General features: G+C 38.1%; 1 protein-coding gene across 4 annotated transcripts in view; it reads left to right on the top strand.

Annotated features, from left to right (window-relative positions):
- CAMSAP2 (calmodulin regulated spectrin associated protein family member 2) overlaps positions 1-14,521 on the top strand; it is a 176,988-nt gene extending 162,467 nt beyond the window's left edge. Inside the window, exons 13-18 of one of the 4 annotated variants that reach the window (XM_050961354.1) lie at positions 623-759; positions 1,534-1,754; positions 2,815-2,914; positions 5,870-5,985; positions 9,042-9,160; positions 10,948-14,521. In XM_050961354.1, coding sequence (XP_050817311.1) covers positions 623-759; positions 1,534-1,754; positions 2,815-2,914; positions 5,870-5,985; positions 9,042-9,160; positions 10,948-11,253 — 999 coding nt within the window. In that variant the 3' untranslated portion in view covers positions 11,254-14,521. The remainder of the gene's footprint in view (positions 1-622; positions 760-1,533; positions 1,755-2,814; positions 2,915-5,869; positions 5,986-9,041; positions 9,161-10,947) is intronic. The other 3 variants (XM_050961356.1, XM_050961355.1, XM_050961357.1) reach the window with 3 other exon arrangements.
- The last annotated feature ends 8,030 nt before the right edge of the window (positions 14,522-22,551 follow it).

The raw sequence follows: 22,551 nt of genomic DNA on the forward strand, positions 1-22,551 counted from the left end.
GTTGGAGTTTTTCTTTACTTCAGGGAAATTGAGTCTGTACTCACCAGGGAATTGGTGGGAGGAAGGAATCGGGGAGATCTGTGTGTTGGATTGCTAGCCTGATGTTGCATTCCCTCTGGGGGAATAGGAAAGTACTTTTTGTTTCCAGGATTGGGAACAGAGAGGGAGATTCACTCTGTTTGGATTCACAGAGCTGGTGTCTGTGTATCTCTCCAGGAGCACCTGGAGGGGGGAAGGGAAAAAGGATTATTTCCCTTTGTTGTGAGACTCAAGGGATTTGGGTCTTGGGGTCCCCAGAAAAGGTTTTTCAGGGGGACCAGAGTGCCCCAAAACACTCTAATTTTTTGGGTGGTGGCAGCAGGTACCAGGTCCAAGCTGGTAACTAAGCTTGGAGGTTTTCATGCTAACCCCCATATTTTGGACGCTAAGGTCCAAATCTGGGACTAAGGTTATTACAGGGTAGGAGAAAGATATTGGAAGAATTTCAATAAGGATATTTAATAGATTATATCAACACAATCTAAAAAATGTGGACTTTTAGTGACCTGAAGTATACCATATGCAGAATCAAATTATCTTAAAATCTCCTAATCAGTTTCTTCCTAAATATTGTTGCTGCTAGGATGATCAAAAGGCAGAAAATGATATGGCAGTGAAACGGGCAGCATTACTGGAGAAACGGTTGAGAAGGGAAAGAGAGACTCTACTTCGAAAGCAGCAGCTGGAAGCAGAGCTAGAACATAAGAAGGAAGAGACAAGGTAAAGTTAATTGCATATGCTAATTGCAACATAAGCAATAATAATATACATGGGAATCTTTGCTATGGCAAAAATTATAAAAATTGTAATCATAATGCAATGAGGTCTCCCTTCTTTGTTTTCCACAACAAATCCTTTTTCCCCTATGAGCCCAATACTTTATTTAAACCTTTTACCTAAATTGATTTCAGGGAGTTCTGGTACTGGCAAACTGAGTTAAAGACTAAGAGTACATTCTGTTTTATCTATTCACAATTCCACTTGAATGAAAGAATAATTTTTCATATGTATTTGAGGGTAGGGTTTGAACCATACTATACAAGTAGATAACCTTTTTCATCCCATTATTTACATCGACAATGGGGGTGAGGAGTTTGATCCTCTGTTGGTGTAAACTGGCAAATTTGTATCAGCTGAAAATCTGGATCCAAATCTTCTGATTTTCCTGATACAATTAAAAACACATCCAAGATCTATGGTGAAAAGAAAGACAAGTTCTCAATAAATAAATGGAAAACTTTTTTTAAAACAATGAAATCCAAAAATTCCACAATCTTAAGTATAGTCTTAATTTTTCCAATAACAACATTCAAGTGTGTAAAGTTTTTAAACTGTTCGAAAACTGAGAATAGACCAGTTCATCTTACTGGTATATGAGAACTCGAAGATTCTGGAATAGCCATTTTTTCCCTATCACTAGTATTATGGTGGTTACAACTGCTAATCTTTACAAGGGAAAGTTTTCTACTAAAACTTTATTTCATGATTTCTTAGGCGCAAGACAGAGGAAGAACGTCAAAAGAAAGAAGATGAAAGAGCACGCAGAGAATTTATTAAGCAAGAATATATGAGACGGAAACAGCTGAAGCTCATGGAAGAAATGGATACTGTAATAAAGCCACGCCCACACTCATCTAAACAAAAAAAGCCACGTCCAAAATCTATTCATAGAGATCATATTGAATCACCCAAAACTCCACTTAAAGGTCCACCAGGTAACAAATATCGGTGTATAAAAAGAGTCTGTTCATGCTAAAACACCAGCTTGAATTGTGGTACTAATCAAAATTTGCATAGATTAGCCGCATGCTAAACCAATGTACAATATTTGAAGCTGCATGTGACTGAATTGGAAAAAGTAGAATTTACAAATGTCAGCTAATGATGACAAATGTTGCTGATATATTATGCATGCATGCATATAAGAAGAATCACAAAGGTTTGCTAGATGAACACCAGCAAAAGCACTAATGTCTGGCACAATTTTGTGCATGCTCATGTATTCTTTCCAGCCACTAACCTCTTCTTTGCACCTGTAGAGCTAAGAATGAGTAGAACATTTGGGTGATGTGAGATTAATAAATAAAATTGACTATAAGGTAAGAGTCCTTAAGTTGCTGCTTCATCATAGACAAAAACTAAAGTACATCTGAAAAGTTACCTTTATGTTCTGGTGTGTTTTTATTATGACTACTTCACATACTCGCCTGACTTAGTGCATGTGTAGTTGTGAGAATAATCCTGTGAACAGGGTAGCATGTCATTAATTATTTAATAATTTAGAATAATGATTTCAAAGAAAATATTAAGAGTTTACATTTAGAGGAAAGTTCAATGTCCTCATTTGTGTTTTTAGCAGTAAGGTTTTCATTTCCTTCGCTGTCGTGCCATGTGTGCTGTGCCATGGCTCCCACCTTATTTCAGTACAATTTAAAATGCTCCATAACAATCCATTCAAATTTCCAGTTTATAATGGGAAATTAATTCCATTGTAACTAGACCTGCTTTGCTGATTTTGCAACTTTAATCTAGTGCCCATATTTCAGCTCTATATTTCACATTAACGCTTAGCGTCAGAAAACTCCAGATTCAAATAAGTTCCATTGGTATTGTGTCTGTAAATACATGAATTAACTGTGCAACATATGCATGCAGGTATATCTTATATAGAAATAAGAACACTTATCAATTTCCCTCTGCTGGTGTTGTGTCTAATGAACAGACTCTTTACTATTTGCCTGCTTTTTCATGAATTTTAACTTTGTTTTTATCCAGGTTCACAACTTTATCGTGTTTTTTCAGTATCTAGTCTTTCATTGGCATCACTGAACACAGGAGACAATGACAGCGTGCAGTCAGGCAAGAGAACACCAAGGTAAAGCTGCAGTAACACCTTTATTTAATACAAATTGGTGTTTATCTTCAGAAAACTGGCACATGTACTAAAATGCATAAAGTGCCCAAGTTGTATATTTTGATACTCTTTCCTGATCTGAAACACTGAGCCGTCACGCTGTTGGCTGATGAAGAACTGAGTTGTGTGTGTTAATTTTCACAAGTGCTGCTGATTGTGCAGTTGTGAATGAGTGCAAAAGAAAAATCCAGTGGATGTGCTATCTCTTTAATTCACCACCTGTAGATTCTTTGTTTACATGCTCTCAGTTTATATGCCATAGTACTTTTTTGCTGATTTGATACAGTTGTGGTTTTTGTTTTTCTTAGTTTCTGCAAAAAGTGGTCAGGAGCTCACCAGAACTTAACTGGCATTTTTTTCACCAGCCTAGGCTGAATACCAGAATTTATTGTGAGTTAAAAGCCAGTGTGGTGTTTTCACTTGAAAATGATATAATGAAAAGATTGAATTAAATAAATGAATGTTAATTGTATGAACTTCTAAGAGAGGAGAGAAGAAAAAGGAAACATGAGTTTTTCTGAGGCTCAGATCAGACTTAACCCAACTTTATCCTGTATTTACTGCCACCGTGTTTTACTTCTCAACTGTGACCAGCCCTGTAGCTTTAGTGAGTTACTGCCTCACTTTTCTTCATGCTTTGAGCACTGGCTCATTGCTTGTCACAGTAGTGCATAAATTATATTAATTAAATGTATTGTGTATTTGGCATCTCTTAAAACTATTGGTTTTATTTGAGAGGAGGTATACTGTAACTATTTTGAGCTATTCTACAGAAAAAAATAAAGCTTTGTCTACAGTTATTTTATTTACACTAGATTAGCCACATGGATGTATCTGTACTTGTGCAAAACCTTAGTGCAGATGTGCTGCACTGAAGTAACAATGACTGGTACTCATGCATCTTACTGTGGCTTCAGATGTGATTCAGAGCTTGAGTTTTCAGAATGTTGTAGAATCCAGTAAAAATTGATGAGAGGCATGGAATTTTCAGGATCCTTGATTTTATTTTAGGTTGGGGTACGGAAGGAGGGGAATTGCATAATCTCCTTTTTCCTCATGTCAGAGAATTAACGGGGTTTTCTTCTGAGGATTGTACTGTGTGAATTTCATAAAGACAGTTTGCAGTCTCCGTCATGCACAGGCTGAGTAGAGTGAATGTACAGTGATATTACAAGTGAAATGAAACTTAATTAGCTGCTAAGGTTCTACCAGATGTCAATTGAATGTGGTCAGAAAATGTTTTTTAAAATCACTTTTTTTCTTAATTTCTTCAACCAAGCAAGGCCTTTCTCTTGTTCAGGACCACATCCATGCCAAGTTTCAAACATGACCAATTTTTGTTGTAGTCTCATTCAAAGAAATTTAGAATTTAACTGAAAAAATATAGCTGAAGGGATTTTATTCACACTTTCCACACGTAAAAATGTTCACATTTGGAGCAAAGTGTCATTTCATAAAAATTCAAGGGGGGACTGAGGGGTAGGATAAAGTGGTGTCAGCATATAGAACATTATATGTAATTACATTATATCCTGCAAAGTCTGGTGGGAGGGCAAAAAGTGGAAGACCTATAGGCCTATGAAAAATCAGGGGGAGCAAATAAAGGTCAAGGAGGAGAACTCCCTTCCTTGCTCCATAGCAAATGACTCACCTGATTTAAGGACAAAGCATTGATTATTTCAGTCTCAATGGTTAATATTTGTGAAAACAAAAGGTTATAATGGAAACTGTTTTGCAACCTTAACTACAGCAGTCCATACTGGCAGCTGCTATAATAATGCCATCAGCAGCAGCAATGGGAAAACAAACATTGTACTTGTCTAGTTAATCATCCTGTCAAGAGCAGGCTTTCTCCCTATGGAAAACTCTCAAATGTTTTGTTCGGTGTAGTTTTAAATGATTCAAGCAAAATTCAGTAAGACTGTTCTACAGTCTAATAGATTTTGTTAGAACTCTTTCCTTGACGTATAGTCTACTACAGCGGCCCCCAACCTTTTTCGTCTGATGGGCACCAGAGGACGAGCTATGGAGGACCATGGCGGCGGACGAGCATCTGCCAGAATGCCGCCAACAAGTGGCAACGTCAATAGGTGTCGCCGCCAACAAGCAGCATCATCCAGAGGCATTGCCACCGAAAATCGGCAGCATTTCGGCAGCTACGCCTCTAGATGCTGCTGCTTCTCAGCTGCATTTTGGTGGATGCTCGTCTGCCGGCCACTACGCAGGCACAGTTAGATGCCCTGGCGGGCACCATGGCACCCACGGGCACTGCATTGGGAACCCCTGGTCTATAATTTTCTACTACTATTAATCTTTTTGGAACACCTTAAATAATACATGTGACAGAAGGTAAACATACAGAGTTGCCCCTCTAATTCTTCTGGTAACATTATGGCTTTTAGTCTACATTTCATATCTTGCTGTCTTCTATCGTAGTAATATATTCTAAGCACAGTTGCCAACTTTCACGTGGGAAATAAGCACCCCAACCTTCACAGTAAGCCAAAAATCAAGCTAATCCTATTTCAAAACAAGGCCAAAACAAGCCAATCCCTAAGATCCACAACACTCTATGTGACTAGATCCCCTGGGGTGCAGTCTGGGACTGTCATGGTCCCGCTGTGCACCACTGGCTCTCCTCCTGCTTGCCCCCCTCCCTACCGTGAGCCAATTGAAAAAAAAAAAAAAGAAGCAAGCTGCAACAAGCTACAAACCAAAAACCAGCCAACAAGCAACTCACAAGCCAGTTAAGCCAAAAACAAGCCCAATTTCTGCTTTTTTTCCCACGGGTTTGGTACATCTGATTCTAAGTCTTCTTTTGATCTTAAAAGGCCATTCTGCTGAAAATAAGAGGACTTTTTCATAGCTATGTTCTACTCAGTTCTGACAGGAAAACATATTTTTGTACATTTTTAGGTCTGAGTCTGTGGAAGGATTCTTATCTCCAAGTCGTTGTGGTAGTCGCAATGGGGAAAAAGACTGGGAAAATGCATCTACAACTTCTTCAGTGGCCTCTGCTACAGAATACACAGGTCAGTGTTGGTAATGTTCTTAGGGAAATGTTTGGGTATAAGAAGGATCTGTGTATGGGGAGTTTTGGTTCTTTGTTTGCCATTCCTACAACGTGACTGAGGACTCTTTCTTAAAGGCTTGAAATTAATCTTCTATAATAAGGAAGCAAATGTCTAGACTATCTAAAAATGGCGTAATATATAAAATAAAAAATATTGATACAATAGGAAATGTGGTATATTAAATAGACAAAACTACAAATTTAGGCCAAATCCTGCAAACACTCACATAAGTAACTTTATGCAGGTCCTATTAAAATTGTTTCTATAGCAAGGGGAGGAAAGTGTAGAAAATGTGATCTGTCTGTAACCAAAAGCTTCAAAGAGAAAAATATAATTGTCATAGGAGAAAAAAATCTATTCAGTAATATAAATCTAAATATAAAAGAATTGAAGAATTCTTTGAAAGCCAGCCATTCACCATAGTTTATATCTTGTTTCAAAAGACACCCCTCTTTAAAAACTCAAGACTTATTAAAAACTCTCTACTGCCTTACTTCTAATATTTCACTGCCCTACGAGTCTAACAATAGTGACATCTTCATCCTCTTTTTCCGTGTGTGTAGCATGTGATACACCTCTACTCCAATGTAATGCGACCCAATATAATGCGGGTTCGCATACAATGCTGTAAAGCTCTGACACGCTGCTCTGAGCAGCGTGTTAAGGGTGCCAGGCCAGGCCAGGCCAAGGGGTTCGATAAGGGGCAGAGGATCTCGGGGGCAGTCAGGGGCTTCCTCCCGGAGTCTAGGGGGCAGGAGCTGTGGGAGGGCACTTTTGGGGGCACCGCAGTCCCAGAGTGGCCTGGGGGATAAGTGGGGGGCCAGGAGCAGCCCACTCTGTGTCCCTCGCCCCAGCCCCAGCCACATGGATCGGGAGAGTGGGCTTGGGGGAGGGGATCCCCTCCGCACTCACCAGCAACGACGGAAGTGGAGCAGCCCGGCCCCAGTCCGCTCCACTCCACCAGCTCCCAGCCACAGTGCTCCGCTTTCCGCCGCAGGTGAGTATGGGGGACATCCTTTCCCCAACCTCCCCGCACTCACCTGCGGCGGGAAGCGGAGCAGTGTGGCTGGGAGCTGGCAGAGTGGAGCAGACTGGGGCTGGGCTGCTCCGCTTCCTGCCGCTGCCGGTGAGTGCCTGTCAGGATAGGGGTGGAGGTGGATAGGGGTCGGAGCAGTCAGGGGACAGGGGGGCTGGGGTCCTGGGGGTGATTAGGGATGGGGTTCTCTGGAGGGGGTGGTCAGGGAACAAGGAATGAGTGGGGCAAAGCAAGTTTGATATAACACAGTCTCACCTATAACGCGGTGAGATTTTTTGTCTCCCAAGGACCGCGTTATATCGGGATAGAGGTGTATTACAAAATGTCTTGCATCATTATAATAATAAAATCTGTGTTTTTGTCCATGTAATATCGCTCATTTTCGCAAAGAATAGCTCTGAAGTATCAACAGGTATTGTAGATAAACAAGCTTTTAAGGAGGTTAATTTTGATCTATGAGGCTGTGCAGCTCTAGCTATGCTGGGAAATTTGTATGTTCTGAAAATAAACTATTTTCCTCTTCAACACTACTGCAATAAACTACAGAAGAGGCCAAATTTACAATCTGGATACTGCACACAGTACTTATCTACCAATCTTTGAGCGCTCTTTCAACCAACTTAATTGCTTCCTCACATCTCCTCAGGATTAAGTCTAATACAGGTACTAACATTGGACTTAGGTTGTCTCCTTTAGTTCTCTCAGTAAGACCCATTGTCTCAAGGTTGGGGTGGGGGGTTGTTTTGTTTTTTTTAACTTTTCAGACTTTATTTTTAAATGCAGCATGATTTTTTTTAAGGAACTCGATCAGGGTTTTTTGCCACATAATTTTGAATGCTCTTTGGTTTATAACTCAGATTTCTTACATCTTTTCCCATTGATTCTGTTCTTCCCTCCAAACAGTCAGTTAGTTAGTCTAAAACACTGAAAGTTCATCTTGATTTTAAATTATTGGTGGCCTTTAAGATTAAAGTGTCTTGACTGAAATAGGAAGATAAATTGCTGAATCTATTCTCCATTGACCAATCCCTCAAAATTATTGTTAGGGTGAAGAGCCAGACATCTTCTAGAGGCGTATGGTTCTTAGGCTTCATATGTTGCTTTGATACTAATAGGTTACATCACCCCCCCTCCAAAGAACAGTTTATACAAAAATATATTTGATACATTTTTCATCTGGGGGACCTGGTTTTTGGTTTAACTTTTTGCAGTAAAATTTTCTTCCAATTTGGCTTTTCCATGGGACTAGGTCACCACTTAAAGTCAGCAAGAGGGGGATACCATCAGCTTCTCTCCAGCTCACAACCCTACACTGCACACCTGTCAGAAACCAAAGCATAGGCTTTTCCAGTCATTCCTGATGGAACAAACACTTCAGGCAGCCTTGAATGACCTGTCAGAATCAGCACCAAGACCTTCTGCCTTTATTGTGGGCAAAGTCACAGTTGAGATTCCACAAGACTCAAATCCCAGAAGGCAGGAGACCAATAACTCTAAACACTGCAGCAACTCACTGTTTTCGGTTTCTCCCTTCAAAACTAAGAGCAGAGGAAGAAATGAAACTTCTCCTAGTTGGTTGAAGGATTTTTTTTAAATACAAGTATTTGATCATTAGTAGATTATTATGAACAGTTTTTATGAGGCATATTCAAGATAGTTCCCTAAAATGCCCCTATGATGCTCTAATGCTGAAGGACATATTTATTGAGTGAATCTAGTATTATTTAAAAAAAAAAATCCTTTTTTCACTTGACGGTTGTACCACATTATATTCACACATAATCCTGTGATACAGTAACAGAAGAATAGCAGTCAATCAATGCATGTGTGTAACAGGTCCAAGCTCCACTTATTTCTTTTGTGGGTGCTAGGATTGTATTGTTACATACACATTGATAGATGGAAAAAGTGGTGCTCAAGACTGCTTTCTGTATAGTTTATTGAATCACTTAGCCTATTTGTCGATTCTGTTTCATAGGCCCAAAACTCTATAAAGAACCCAGTGCAAAATCCAATAAGCATATTATTCAGAATGCTCTGGCTCATTGTTGCTTGGCTGGAAAAGTAAATGAAGGTCAGAAGAAAAAAATATTGGAGGTAAGGATATTTTCCTTCTGATGATTAAAAAAAGAAAAAAGGGATTAAATCCAGTCTCCTTTGGACATTAGGGAGATGTGCCAGGTTGGAGGGAAGAGTGGAAAGGAATCTTCCTCTCAATGCTGTGTAAATGCTTTGTGGATGGCTAGAGTAGTCTCAGTGATCCTAAGCCTGTCCCCTCTGTGAGTAAAGGACCAAAAGAGCAAGCGGTATTATGGAAACAATCATATAGGATCATGTAATTAAAGAGTATCATAATGCTTATGCTGAAGGAGACTGAATTATTTATATGCACAGCAGGGGCGGCTCTAGGCATTTTGCTGCCCCAAGCAGGGCAGGCAGGCTGCCTTCGGCGGCTTGCCTGCGGGAGGTCCCCGGTCCTGCGGATTCGGCAGCACGCCTGCAGGAGGTCTGCCGAAGCCGTGGAACCAGCGGACCCTCCGCAGGCATGCCGCCAAAGGCAGCCTGCCTGCCGCCCTCGTGGCTAGCGGCAGAGCACCCTCCACGGCTTGCCGCCCCAAGCACACGCTTGGCATGCTGGTGCCTGGAGCCGCCCCTGATGCACAGGCAATTTTAATTCTGGAATTTGCTAACTTTTAAATGCTCGATTTAGCAACCTAACAAAAAAACAGGATTTGGGGTTTTTTAAACATGATTTTCTAAGTTTTTTTTTAAAAAGCAAACTGAAGAAAGCAATTCCATTTTGTGGAACTCATATGGGTCTTCAGCAGAGTTGGGATCTTTAGATCCATAACACAGATCTCTACTATTTAACCTAATGGAGTAACTGGTAGTAACAGTAAACTGTAATCCTCAATGTACGCTAGCCACCAGAGTGGTATGAGAAACACACTTTGCCAGTGGGTTTATAGCTATTTGCTGAGAGCAGAGCAATGTCAAGATTTAAGAGTCTTGGGTTCAATTCCAGATTCTGAAGGGTTGTGTGCTCTAGTAGGTAAGGCCTTCTGCCCCATCCCCTCCCTCTATTCCTCACCCCTCTGTATTCATATCAGAACGCTTCCTTCTCCATACTATCTGGGTGAAAGCAGAGGGGCTCCAGGAGCACAGGAAAAACAGTCTCTCTGCTGGCAGTATTGGTGCCTGGCACCATAACAGCTCCCAGCCGTAGGAAGGAGCAATTGCAGAGAAGGTCATGCTCCACTCCTGCAGCCCTAGAATGGAGCAGGCTCAGTCTAGTCAGCAAGTAGGAGCTGTTTCAGATGGATCATGATCTGTGCAACTGGGATCTTTAGACCATAAAGCTTATGGCCTCTAACAAGCCTCTACTGACTATGTGCTAACTTGCAATTTTTCAGAAACGTATAGATTCCCTACAAATCTACCCAAATTTGGCCAGTGGCAACAAGCACATCTTTAGTACAAAGGCAACCTCCTTTGCAAATTGCAAACCCCAGCTCCCAAGTATGGAGGTGCTAGCGCTTCTCAATTAAACAGTTATATATATTTTTAACCTGGGCAAAAATTATTATATTTTTCCCCTTACCTCCTTCTTAGGAACAACTGCACTGTTATAGCTTAATTTTTTATAAAAAATGAAAATTCTTCCTGAGGCAAACATCCAGCATGCAGAAGTTCAGTTCTAATACTTAAAGTTTGGGAAAAATTTAATCAACTGAAAACAAGGTCTTATGGAAAGTATTCTGCAACTTAAACTATAGTTTAGCCTATAATGTGTTTAAAATAAAACCCCCTACAACTTAGTGTTGAGGGTTTCCTACATGTAATATAAATTTCACATTGTAAACACTTCTCTTTTTCTTTTAAAGGAAATGGAGAAATCTGATGCCAATAACTTCTTAATCCTATTCCGGGATTCTGGCTGCCAGTTCAGATCTTTGTATACATACTGCCCTGACACTGAAGAAATCAGTAAGCTGACGGGGATAGGCCCCAAATCAATCACAAAGAAAATGATAGAGGGGCTATATAAATATAACTCTGACAGGAAGCAATTCAGCCACATACCTGCTAAAACTATGTCTGCCAGTGTTGATGCAATTACCATTCACAGCCATTTGTGGCAAACCAAGAGACCAGTAACTCCTAAAAAACTCTTACCTACCAAGGCATAGTGGGGAAAATATTTGCTTCAGACAATTGTAGTAAGCTTGCACTTCATCTTTACTGCCTATAGAAAAGAGGTTTCTAGTTGCCAACAAGACTTATAGAACTTGAAATTGGACAAGCTCTTATCATCCACAACTGGAATGTAAACACAGTATTTAAGAGTGCAGAAGATTGTCACTTAGGTGATACAACTACAAGTGATAATGGAAATGTCTGATTCATGTGTGGAGATTTGTATGTGCTAATAGAGACTATAGGGTACATTTACTCTATATTTTGATTAGATACACAAGCACTGAATGTTGTTCATCGGCAGTGACTGCAATTACATTTTTTACATTTCTTGCCTTATGCTTTTGTGTTTGTGCTTGTCCTGAAACTTAATTTTCTTGCTGTTTTTTCCTTCACTTTTCTTATTATTTTCAGTGTCATTGAAATTTACTTAATGAATTCCATCATGAAATACAAACAAAAAAAGTGGTCTATTATGAGATACAGAACACTCTATAGTTATTCTAAGACATCCTGGTCTTGTTCTGAAAGACTCTCGTATGTTCTAATCATTACTGAAAGATCCCACTGAGTATTTCCAGTTCCATTTCAACGCTGTAATACTGGTTTATTTTTTTAAACTAAATATTAAGGGAATTATTTGAGCTGCTTAAAGGGAGGTTTCCTTCAGATTAAATTATTATTTAGCAACTAAAATATTCAGGAGAGTCACAGTATTCACTAACTAAATCTGTTTTTTCACCTCAGTTCTACCCAATTCATCCTTAAACAAATTTTGCTGTGGATAGACATCTGATATGTGTTTCAGTCTGTCCAGCTTTTTAAAAAGTAAATCACTTTTTTTTTTTTACATACTTTGACAAATGACATTTTGAGACTCTTTTAAAATAAGTATGGCAAAGAACCTGGTTGACATTTCAATCTTTTTAACAAATATAAACATATTTGAAAATAGCCATTGGAACATATTTCAGTATTATTTACGAAGGGCTACATTTTGATTTCATCAGTGTTTCATTATTTTGCACAAGTGTGCTTAGTGTTTTTCTTTTGCATAATTATTTTCAATGTAGCACTGTTCTGAAAAAACTACAAACTTGAAACCTCCCCCAAATCTGTGGTTTTTTTGGCAACGTGTACCAGAGGATTAGTTGGTGGGAGGGGGCGAACTCATTCTCAGGAAAAGATTTGAATGATTTATGATCCTGTTCTGTTTGTGTTGTGACAACTGTGTAAATATAAAAATAAGGACAGTATTATTCTGTAACTATGTAGTTCATTCTGTTTCATGGGGAGTAGAGACTAAAATTATGTACATTTCTCTCACTGAACTGCTTAGAGAGAAATAATGCCTCACTACTATGATGTACTCATTTACTTATATAGAAGATTCACAGAAATGAGATGTCCTTAAACAATTTAGAACAGTACTTTTTTAATTATTATAAGGCCTTAGGCATAAATGCATTGGGTTGTTTATCAACATTTTCTCAAATGCTGTCAATATTTTACTATAATTTATGTTCTTATGTATATTTGTTAAAACTGTAAAAAAAGAAAAAACACTTTAAAGTACATGTTTAAGATGTATGTGGCTCAAAACTACTTGTGGCTAGCTGATTCCTACTGTTTGCATGTATATGATCAGGATATGTAACTCTTATATTTCAAGTGTATACATATTATGTATATATTATATAAAAAATATAGAGGGGAAAGAGGGTTTGCACATTCTGCCTGTTAGATAGCTCTTACAACTACTGTTATATGAACTTTGTATTGTAAAAATTAGTTCAAAAAAAGTCAGTGCTGGAGTAGGGTGCGGGTGGATGGAATTAACAGTCGTGGATATGATGAATATGTTTATAAAGGTTTATCATGGGAGGCCTTTTTCTTTCTAAAACCGGCCTTGGATTTGACTAACACTTGCAATACTCACTAATACATGCACATCCATCTAAACAAAGTGAGTTAAAATACATGCCACAGAGATTCTTTGAATCATTTAAAATATGACTGAATGTATTATGTTCATATTTGTCTACAGGTTAAAAAATGTGCAGTGTCTAAAGGTAGAATATGAATAATGCAGTTGAAAAGTTCATTGCTCACAGTCTAAATTTTTTTCTTAATACAGGAAAAGTGAAGACAGATGCTTTTTCTTTTTTAAGCCTGCAAATTTTCTAATTACACTGTATCTTTGGTTGGGGTCATGTTTAAAAAAATAAAAAAGAAAAAAAAGCTTTTCATAAGGCCAGAATTTATCACTGATCTTTTCAGAACACACTGGTGCTTTCATCAAGGGTGGTATTATTATTGTTGCTATGACTGAATTTGCCAAACACTCATCTTAATTTCCAGAGCAAAACTTCAAATTTTAACAGTCATAATTGCTACTGAAACCATTTTTTAAATTTTAGTATGACTGTTCATTTTTATTGTTTGGCTGTTTAAAGCCAAATACAGCTATTTAATTATGATTTAATGGGCGCTGTTGAGAAATGTACAGTGTATTGTGTGCTTACTCGTCCACTTCTGTGGAACATTGCTTCCATATTTTTTCAAATAGTGTGCTGTAAAATATTGTCATATTACTACTTATGTGGTACAGTGTAGTTTTTCCTTTCAGTTAAATAAAAGCATGGCACCAAAAACCATACATTTTCTCGCGCTCTTTCATATTATGTTTAAATATAAACAAAGTGTGATTAATCAATTCACCTACCTATTCAAAGCATGCTCATCGTGGTAGCTGAACACCTTACAAATTTTAGAAAAAATACATACAGATTTGTATTTTCTTTTCATCCCCCATTTATGTTTATTTTATTTAACATGTAACTCGGTGTTCTATTATCAGAAGAAGGCTGTTGAAGAATTGGATTTAACAACTCTTTCCCTAATGTAATCCTAATCTCTTCTAAAAGTAAGTTCATAGTTGCAGGCCAGTTGCCAAGATCATTCTGTCTCCCACTCACACTAGTCCTAATCTTATGGTTAACTTTCACTGTTTCAAAGGATTGGTCTAATTTTGGGAGGTTATCATTCAGCATAATGTGTTCATGTCAATAGCTTTGGTTTGGCCTGTGGAGGGTTTTTTTAATATAAAATGAAGCCTTGTACTTGATTGCTGCTTAAAGGGGAAATGTACAAAAGGCAGAACATGAGGTGAAGTGTTCCTGGTTATCTGTGTTGCAACATAGAAGAGCAGCTGCCTTTTGAATGAACTAAGGCTTCTTAAGCGTTGACAGCTTTTTATGAAATCACTTGTACTTCCCAACTGTGGTGTATATCTTGGTCAGAATTTAATTCTTGGAAACTTATCTTTCTCCATGTATGTAATTTAGCAATTTAAATATACTGGGCTAACCTATGCCCATTTGATGGAATCTTGCATTTGTTTTTTAGCTTTATGGTCTTTGTTCTGCATACTTTTGTGTAATCCCAGTGATCTTGGTTTTGGGACTAGGCTGCCAAATATACAAAATTTAAAACTCTCTGATGGATGTTTCCAGCCAGGTTTAGAGAGACTACTGAGATTTCAACTCTCTCCTGTTGACCAAGATATCATATCTCAGGTCACCTGTTCATAAAAAGCAAGAGGAAACTTTGCTTATGGAGCTGCTAAAAATATGAGGAGCCAGTTAATCTAATGGCTGTTACAACACTAGTTAAGACATTGGAAAATAATGTGGTTCAGAAAAGCACTTAAAAATGTACTTGTCCATCACTGAATCAGGGCTGAAGCTCCTGCATGAATGTTATAAGAAAGTACCTAAACCACCTTGATCAGGCAGTGCTTCAAGATGACAAAGCTATAAACAGAAGAAAAGTATGTTAAAACAGTAAATGCAGTAAATAAATTGCTTAACTTTGAGTACAACAGCTTGAAAGCCAGGTGCAGGATCACATTCAAAATTCTTGCACTGCAGACAAAAACAAAGATGATCTAATCTTACTCTTGGAGAAATAGACACCAGAGACATTCCAACAAAATATGCCAGATAATCTGCTCATGGCAGAAACAGCCTGCTGGTTCACCACCATAGGACAGCATCTTTGTACCAATCTAATGGACCAAAGAGTGAATTCTGGAATAAAGGGACACAAATACACCCCCTTTTTCCAGATCTGAGGTCCACCACATAAAGTTAAAAAGTGATGCTTGGCCTCATTCAAACAAGACTTTCAAATAAGCAGAAGTGGTGATTATATTCAAGTTCAATTCCATGGGAAATAATGTCACTGTTATTGAATCAACAAGACAACTGTTAAACTTACTGCCAATGGATTCCTTGTCCAGGCCCATTAAACCCTAACATGATGACAATGATGGCCAAATCATCTCTAGAGTACTTAAATGCATTTCTGTTAGCATTTGGTTTGGGAATTTTTTTGTTTACAGTGCTTGTATCAGTTTCTTCATTTATAATTTTCTCCTCTCACTACAGAAGATTAAAGGTAAAAATCATAAATTTACTACTATCTATACTGACATACTGCCTACAATAATTGTCAGCATGACTGACCATGTAACCAAAGAGTCAGAAACTTCCTATCCAACACAATTACAATTTTAATCACACAGCCCATGATAGACCTTTTACATTCTAAACTGAAATTTATATTTAATCTTTGATCTGTTGGAAGCTGTTTCTATAAATATGCACTATAAAAACTTTCCTTCAAGGACCATTTACAAAAAAGAGCAAAATCACCTCTGCATGATGGTCCTGGAAAATCATAGGAGATATTTTGGTTCCTTGGCCTGAGGCTTCTACTCATTCTGCAAGATAGCATTCATCCACAACGGTGAGGAAAGGCGGCTACTGAGTGCAAACCCAAGAAATTCCTCTTATACAAAGTAATAATCTGTAGAGGAGACAAATTAGCCGTGAGATATTTTTGTTCTCCCCCATATCTGCAAATTTGGGGGACAAATTGTCAGCTAACTACCAGCAGACAAAGTCTGTCAGTGATTTTCAAAGGAACTGAAAAACAATTTTTATTTCTCATGATTGAAAAATCTTTAATTTTGTAATTTAGAAATCGGAGAATATTCCCACATAAAAATATGAATTCTAAAATAGGCACATTTTTATTTAAGCTATTTAAAGCATTCATGTATTTCAGTATGTTTCATAGGAATTCTAATTCCACCATTAAACTCTACTAATACAATCTGGATAGTTCTCTAAGTTTGAGAACATAAAAAATGAAGACAAACACTATAAAGTTATTAAAATAAGAACACCACTGTTCCAAAAATTTTGAAGTCAATTATTTTTCTTTTAAATTGGTAGAACCAATATAAAAGACCTGAATTTCATAGATGCTGAGCACCTGAAAATCTCATTAGCTACAAAGGGCAAATGGGATGCTTGGTAGCTCTCAGAGTGCACTTACACTGTTAAAATTTCTTACTCTTCTCACAATTTGGTTAAATACAGAGATCTTAACTGGCTTCCTAAATAGTCCTTTTAGGTAGGGGATATTGCCTCTTGTGGCCTGAGCAGTTAGCCAGCAGTTCCCAATATTCAGGATCTTATGGGTTGTTCCTGTTAGGAGAAATTGATGAATACAACAGATACTTCTTGGTGCAATCCTGCTCCCAGAAGCACTTCCATCAAACAATGCTCAGCAAAACCCTTCGGCCCCCATAGTTCAGTTTCCAAACAGCCTTGTATGAGGCATGTGTCTTGGGGGATGGCTCTTATTTTTTCAGCTAGCCTATTCCAAAAAGGAGCTTAACTGCTTCTTGCATTTATCCTCTGTGAAGGCGGTTGTCATACGCACCAGCTTCACAGAGGTTTCACAGATGGCATAGCAGCTTTATGCCACTTGCTAATACCACTTCCTGGAGCAGAGGGCATTCCTGTGAGAAAGGAGCAGAATCTCTCTACACCTCAGTGATCCTCAACAGACAGAATGACCGTTTTGGTCGACAGGCAGCTAAGTGTAACTTAGAGCACCATTGTGGCTCAGCTCTAAGTTATAACAGGGAGAGGACCAGCCGTGGGATCAAGAGACACAAGGGTGATTTAGAACTACCTTTATCTCCCCACCCACAGCTGTGCACAGCCTCTCTTGCCTGTAGATGAGGATCTAGTCCTAGCTATCTGCAGATATTTTTTTTCAATTCTTCTATTATTTTTATTAAAGATATTAAAACCTTGCACTTGCAGAGCTATCTAGTTGTGTCATCTGATACTAAAACAGCATTTCTTTGCCACCTTCAGTCCTTAAAGAAGTGTGGCCATAAAGTATGACCTTGAGATCCATAACCCCTTCCACGTGTACTGTCAACTTACATTTAGTTAGCTAATCTTTTCAAACTGACATTCAAGTATCCTCCATTTTAAACAAGACTTCAAATTATCTTATTCTAAATTTGGACTTGATAGAAGTCCATCAGTTTAAAAGAAAACATTCCATACCTCCACAGCTTCTCTCTTTTCTTATAAAGAAATCACAATTTAATTTTTCTATAGCCAAATACAGCAAGTATAGGAAAAGATCAACACATTATCATTGTGGAAACAAAGCTGATGTCTAAAGTGAGGTACATGCAAACTCTTAGACCTGCTAACCTACACTACTGATGTAAAAGAGAGTCTAAAGAGTGCATCTTATATGTAGAGAAGCCAGAAGAAAGGGTAAATTACAATTAGTGATGGGGCTGCTTTAAAACTTAAACCTTCCTGCTAGAAAGAAAAGGAACTACATTCTTATCTTCTTATGAGTTACACCAGCTAAGGTTCCCTCACAGTCAGTCTCAATGGGCTGTGTAAGTTACATGTTGACACTAAGTGTGACTCTAAGAGCTAAATAAGCCAAGGAAACCATACAGAAACAATGAAAGGGTCAGAAGATGACTCACCTTCAATTTGGCCTTGGGAGTCTAGGTCAGTCCTAATTGATCAGCAAGATTTGAGAACACTGGATCTGAAGCATTCACCTCTTAACTGTTTTTTAGGAGAGGGAGTTCTTCAGACCTTACTCCCACGGCTAACTGAAGAGCAACATTCAGGGATCCTAGTTTTCCATGATATAGAAACCAACATTCTCTGAAAAAAAGATATAAAAATCTGTTTTTGCATGATTAAAATTAAACACTGAACTTTAGATTCCCTAACCACAACATACATACCAATGTATCAGTTGAACAAGTCTTATTGCTATATTTACAATTTTCAAGCAAGTTCAAAGCCTATCAGTGCCATCAATCATTATAATAAAATTAATAGAATTGCAATGTGTATATCTTACATATAGCAAATACTTCTATGTCTGTTCTCAATTTACAACTTTTTTTTTTAAATGCTGGTGTGATCTAGTCACAGTGTATTGTTTCCTTACGGTTGTCAATAGCTCTGCTGTTTCAGCCTCTTGTTTTCATTCAGTTTGTTTAGCACTTTCCATGTATTTCACAACTGTTTGCTTTCTAACGTAATTTACCGCACTGCTCCATATGGTACGGAACAGCACATTAACAGCAACGTGAAATTTGCCCTTGCCAGACTCAATGACACTGTCTTCAGGGATGATTTTTATAGTTTTCGGCATCTTTTCATAACTTTAATTAACTTACATGTGGCAGCTGAAGTGAAATTTGAGATGCATTAAAACACTAAGCTGTATATACCAGAAGCAGTTTATTGGCGTATGTTTAGCTATGTAAATTTTAAGGCACATTCAAAAATCTACAACAAGAGAGGGAGGTTGCGTGCATTAAGTAACGGACATTGGTACTTTCAGTAAAATCTAGTTAATGTGTTTTTATTTTTTCACAAACTGTAAAACTAAAGATTCTCTGTAAAGACGCAAATTCTGCATTCTTCTGTGGCAAATGGATTTCTAGGATCCCTGGAGTGAGCTGTCCCATTGGCCGGAAAGACTGCTCAAGCTATGAGACTTCGAGATAGAGGGCAGAAAAATGGAAAACAGAATTAACAGTTCTACTAAGAAATTTTACAAAAATAAGTTCCTCCAAGCTCTTCCCAAAACTCACTAAATGTGTGGATGCAGTATATATTTATACATGAAATATATCGTGCACACATGAAAATTAATCTGGAATAAGGGTGTGAATTTAAAGTACATCAGCTATTCCTGATTAACTCCAACTGTAGACGTTCTTATTCTGGAATAAGAGTGCTTTATCTACTTTGTGGATTAAACTAATTTAGAATAACACACCTTATTCTAGAATAAGAGCATCCACAGACCGAGTTGATCAGTAATAGCTATCGTGGAATGACTTCCCATGTAGATAAGCTTTAAATTGTCATTACTTGGATCTGCAAAAAGGCAGCAAATATCCTGAAAGGAATTTCTGTGACCCGCATAAGATGCATCACAAGTACTATGTCTATGGTACATGAGCTTTATGTATACATAGTCTGGAAAACATAAGAAGTAATAGCTACTTTTATGTCACTGCTAATCTGCTAATGGAGTCTTTCATAAAGATTAAGAGCTAATAAAGTACTGAGCTTTGCATTAAACAGCGTTTGCCTCATCCTTCCCACAACATCACAGACCTAACTCCTGGTATAACAAGACCTGACAAGAGCACACAAGTCAACACTTCTTAAAATGATCTGGATGCAGATTATCTTTTGTTGGCTCAATATATTTTGTTGTTTGATCTACCTCGAAACTGGAATTGTTAATGCAAAGATGAACTAAAGGTTGTCTAGTTTCACTGAAGGCTCTAAGCAATTCTAGCTCCTTTGTGGAAATCTTAGACAAGATAAGTGAGAATGTCTTATTAGACCAACTTCTGAGGGCCCAATCACCTCACCCACCTTGTCTCTCTAATATCCTGGGACCAACACAGCTACAACAACCTGCAAATATAGGCTCTGTTGTTCTCCCAGGCTGACCTCTCAAAGGGAGTTAACTGCACCTTCTCTGAGGACAGATGTCTGCAGGGATTTGGTCTATCCTCGCTAAGGACACTGTGTTCCCTACACAGAGGTAATTCCCACACATAGAAGTGTAAACACTTTGAACTCAGAATTTCTTCTTCTTTTTCGTCATCCACTGTGTGTTTGGGGGAGGGGTTGAGGGAGGAGGCTTACTCCCAATACAAAACACTGAGTCTCAGGGGTTCCACTAGAGAGACAAATCATCTGCACTAATAACCTGTGCTTCCACATATGCCACCAAAGTATTAAAGGATTAGCCACAATAAAACATCAAGATGGACTTTCTTTTAATTCATATAGGTGTTTCTCTAATGCTTTGACTGATTAAAACTGAAATAACATTTAAAATCTAATGTACTTTTCAAAATTTGTGCTGATGGGTCACTTTTTACATTTTTTTCAGCTTGGCCAGTGAAACTAAACAGGTCCAATTCCTATTTGTTTATAGTCACTTCCATTTCCTTATGCACCATGAGGTTGCTGATGTATTGCAGAATATGCACATTTCTTTTAAATGGTGCATTTAATTCTTTTAAAAATCATTACATAAACACCTACACTGCCCATTCACTCCAATGAGAGAGCTCTGAACCTGAGTGATATTTTTACATGTAAATGGGGGCATTCATTATCTTACCTGAGAGTCAAGTTACATGTGATGTGATATCGGAACTGTAATCATTCAGAAGGGCTTCCTTCCAGGACCTGAAGGTCGCGTATTCATAGCCCTTTAACTGCAGAGTCATTGCTGAATAGCTGACACTTTGTCTGCATCACACTTCACAGGACAAAGAGTTTGGCATCCCTTTACATATTCCTTTTTAGAAAAAAAGAGAACAGGATAAGAGGGTTGAACGACTTAATATTTTTTCTTGCACATTTTGGCTGTTTCTAAATAAAACAGAAAACTTGTTTCTTCAGGGTGTGTCTCTGTGCGGTATTGAACAGCTCATAGAATAAGGGCTACAAGGAGGTCCCAATCCTACTATACTGAAATCCATGGTAATCCTTCCAGTACTCCAATGGAGCTCTTAGATGGTCATATTTTCCCATTCTTCTACCCTCTTCACCACAGAGTTGTTATACATGTCTGTTGTGTAAGGGTTAGAAGTGAGAAATATCTATTACTGTCCATGTGGTGGTGGTACATTTTGTGTTTTTCAAATGCTGCACTGAATACTCTAAAGCACTCCCTTCTGCACCCCATCTCATGTGACTGATTCATTTAATACTAAGAAATTGAAATATATACATAACAGGCACTTAAAAATGAAAATATCTAATAAATGGAAATATTTGTCATCCAATTAAAAGGTCTCAAGAATGAAGTGGTCTGCCTCAGTTCAACATTTTAAAGCATAGTTACCATAATTAAATAAGGCAAAACAGATTTGCTGTAGCACACTAGAAAATGTGAGAAGATAGTAGAACAAAATTCCACGACTATCCTGGAAACGGGGAGGCTCACAGCTAGTAATTAAATATATTGCCAACAACCCATAAGTCTCCATTGCATTAGCAAAGAAAATATGATTTTAGAACACCCTGTCACAGTGTTCATAATGCATTATCCCAAAGGAAACAAGCTCATCTGTTCTACATTAATTGTAGGTGATTTTTCAGTAGTTTGTGTGTATAATACTTGCTTAAATATCTCTCAAACAGTGCTACAGTAATATAGCCAAACCACAAAAAGATTAAGGAGCTATATAGTAATAAAATGTGCCTTGAAATCTTTGTTTTATGGAGCTATTATCTGGGTGCGTGTGAAAAAAAGAGGGCACACAGAGTGCATCTTAATTCCCACATCCCCTGCACACGCATGCAGCCATTCTTCTTATACAACAGCAAGTGCAAAGGAGGTGGGATGAATAACCTGTCCACCAGTGCCCCACAGCTTTAAAGGCATGTTGTCTGCCAGCTAGGGTTCCCAACCCTACATATATGCATATTGTAGTTGGCAGCACTGTTCTTTTCTGGAAAAGCCAAGTGATTCCCCACCTCTTACTGTGATGGCAGGGAGATCCAGGAACTCACCATGCAGCTGGCAATACTTTACTCATCCCCAATGCAAATACATTCAAAACTAGTAAAGACTAGATTTTCATAATGAGTATTTGGAGGCATACACATGCTATCGATGTATATATACATTTACTCTCTCTATATATGTACAGTGAAAAAGAATACTATGGTGATATGCAGCATAGAAATAAATAAATAAAATACTCTAATAATGTTGAGGTTTCCTGGCAGTCACTACCCCTGAAATCTATCTTCCTTGTCAATCCCTTATTGCAGTTTGCTTATGCAATGGGCCCTGCCCTCATTTTTACTAATGTTCACTGCCTCCAGGCC

Source organism: Gopherus flavomarginatus, chromosome 7 (assembly GCF_025201925.1).
Source record: "Gopherus flavomarginatus isolate rGopFla2 chromosome 7, rGopFla2.mat.asm, whole genome shotgun sequence".
Classification (NCBI taxonomy): Eukaryota; Metazoa; Chordata; order Testudines; family Testudinidae; genus Gopherus; species Gopherus flavomarginatus.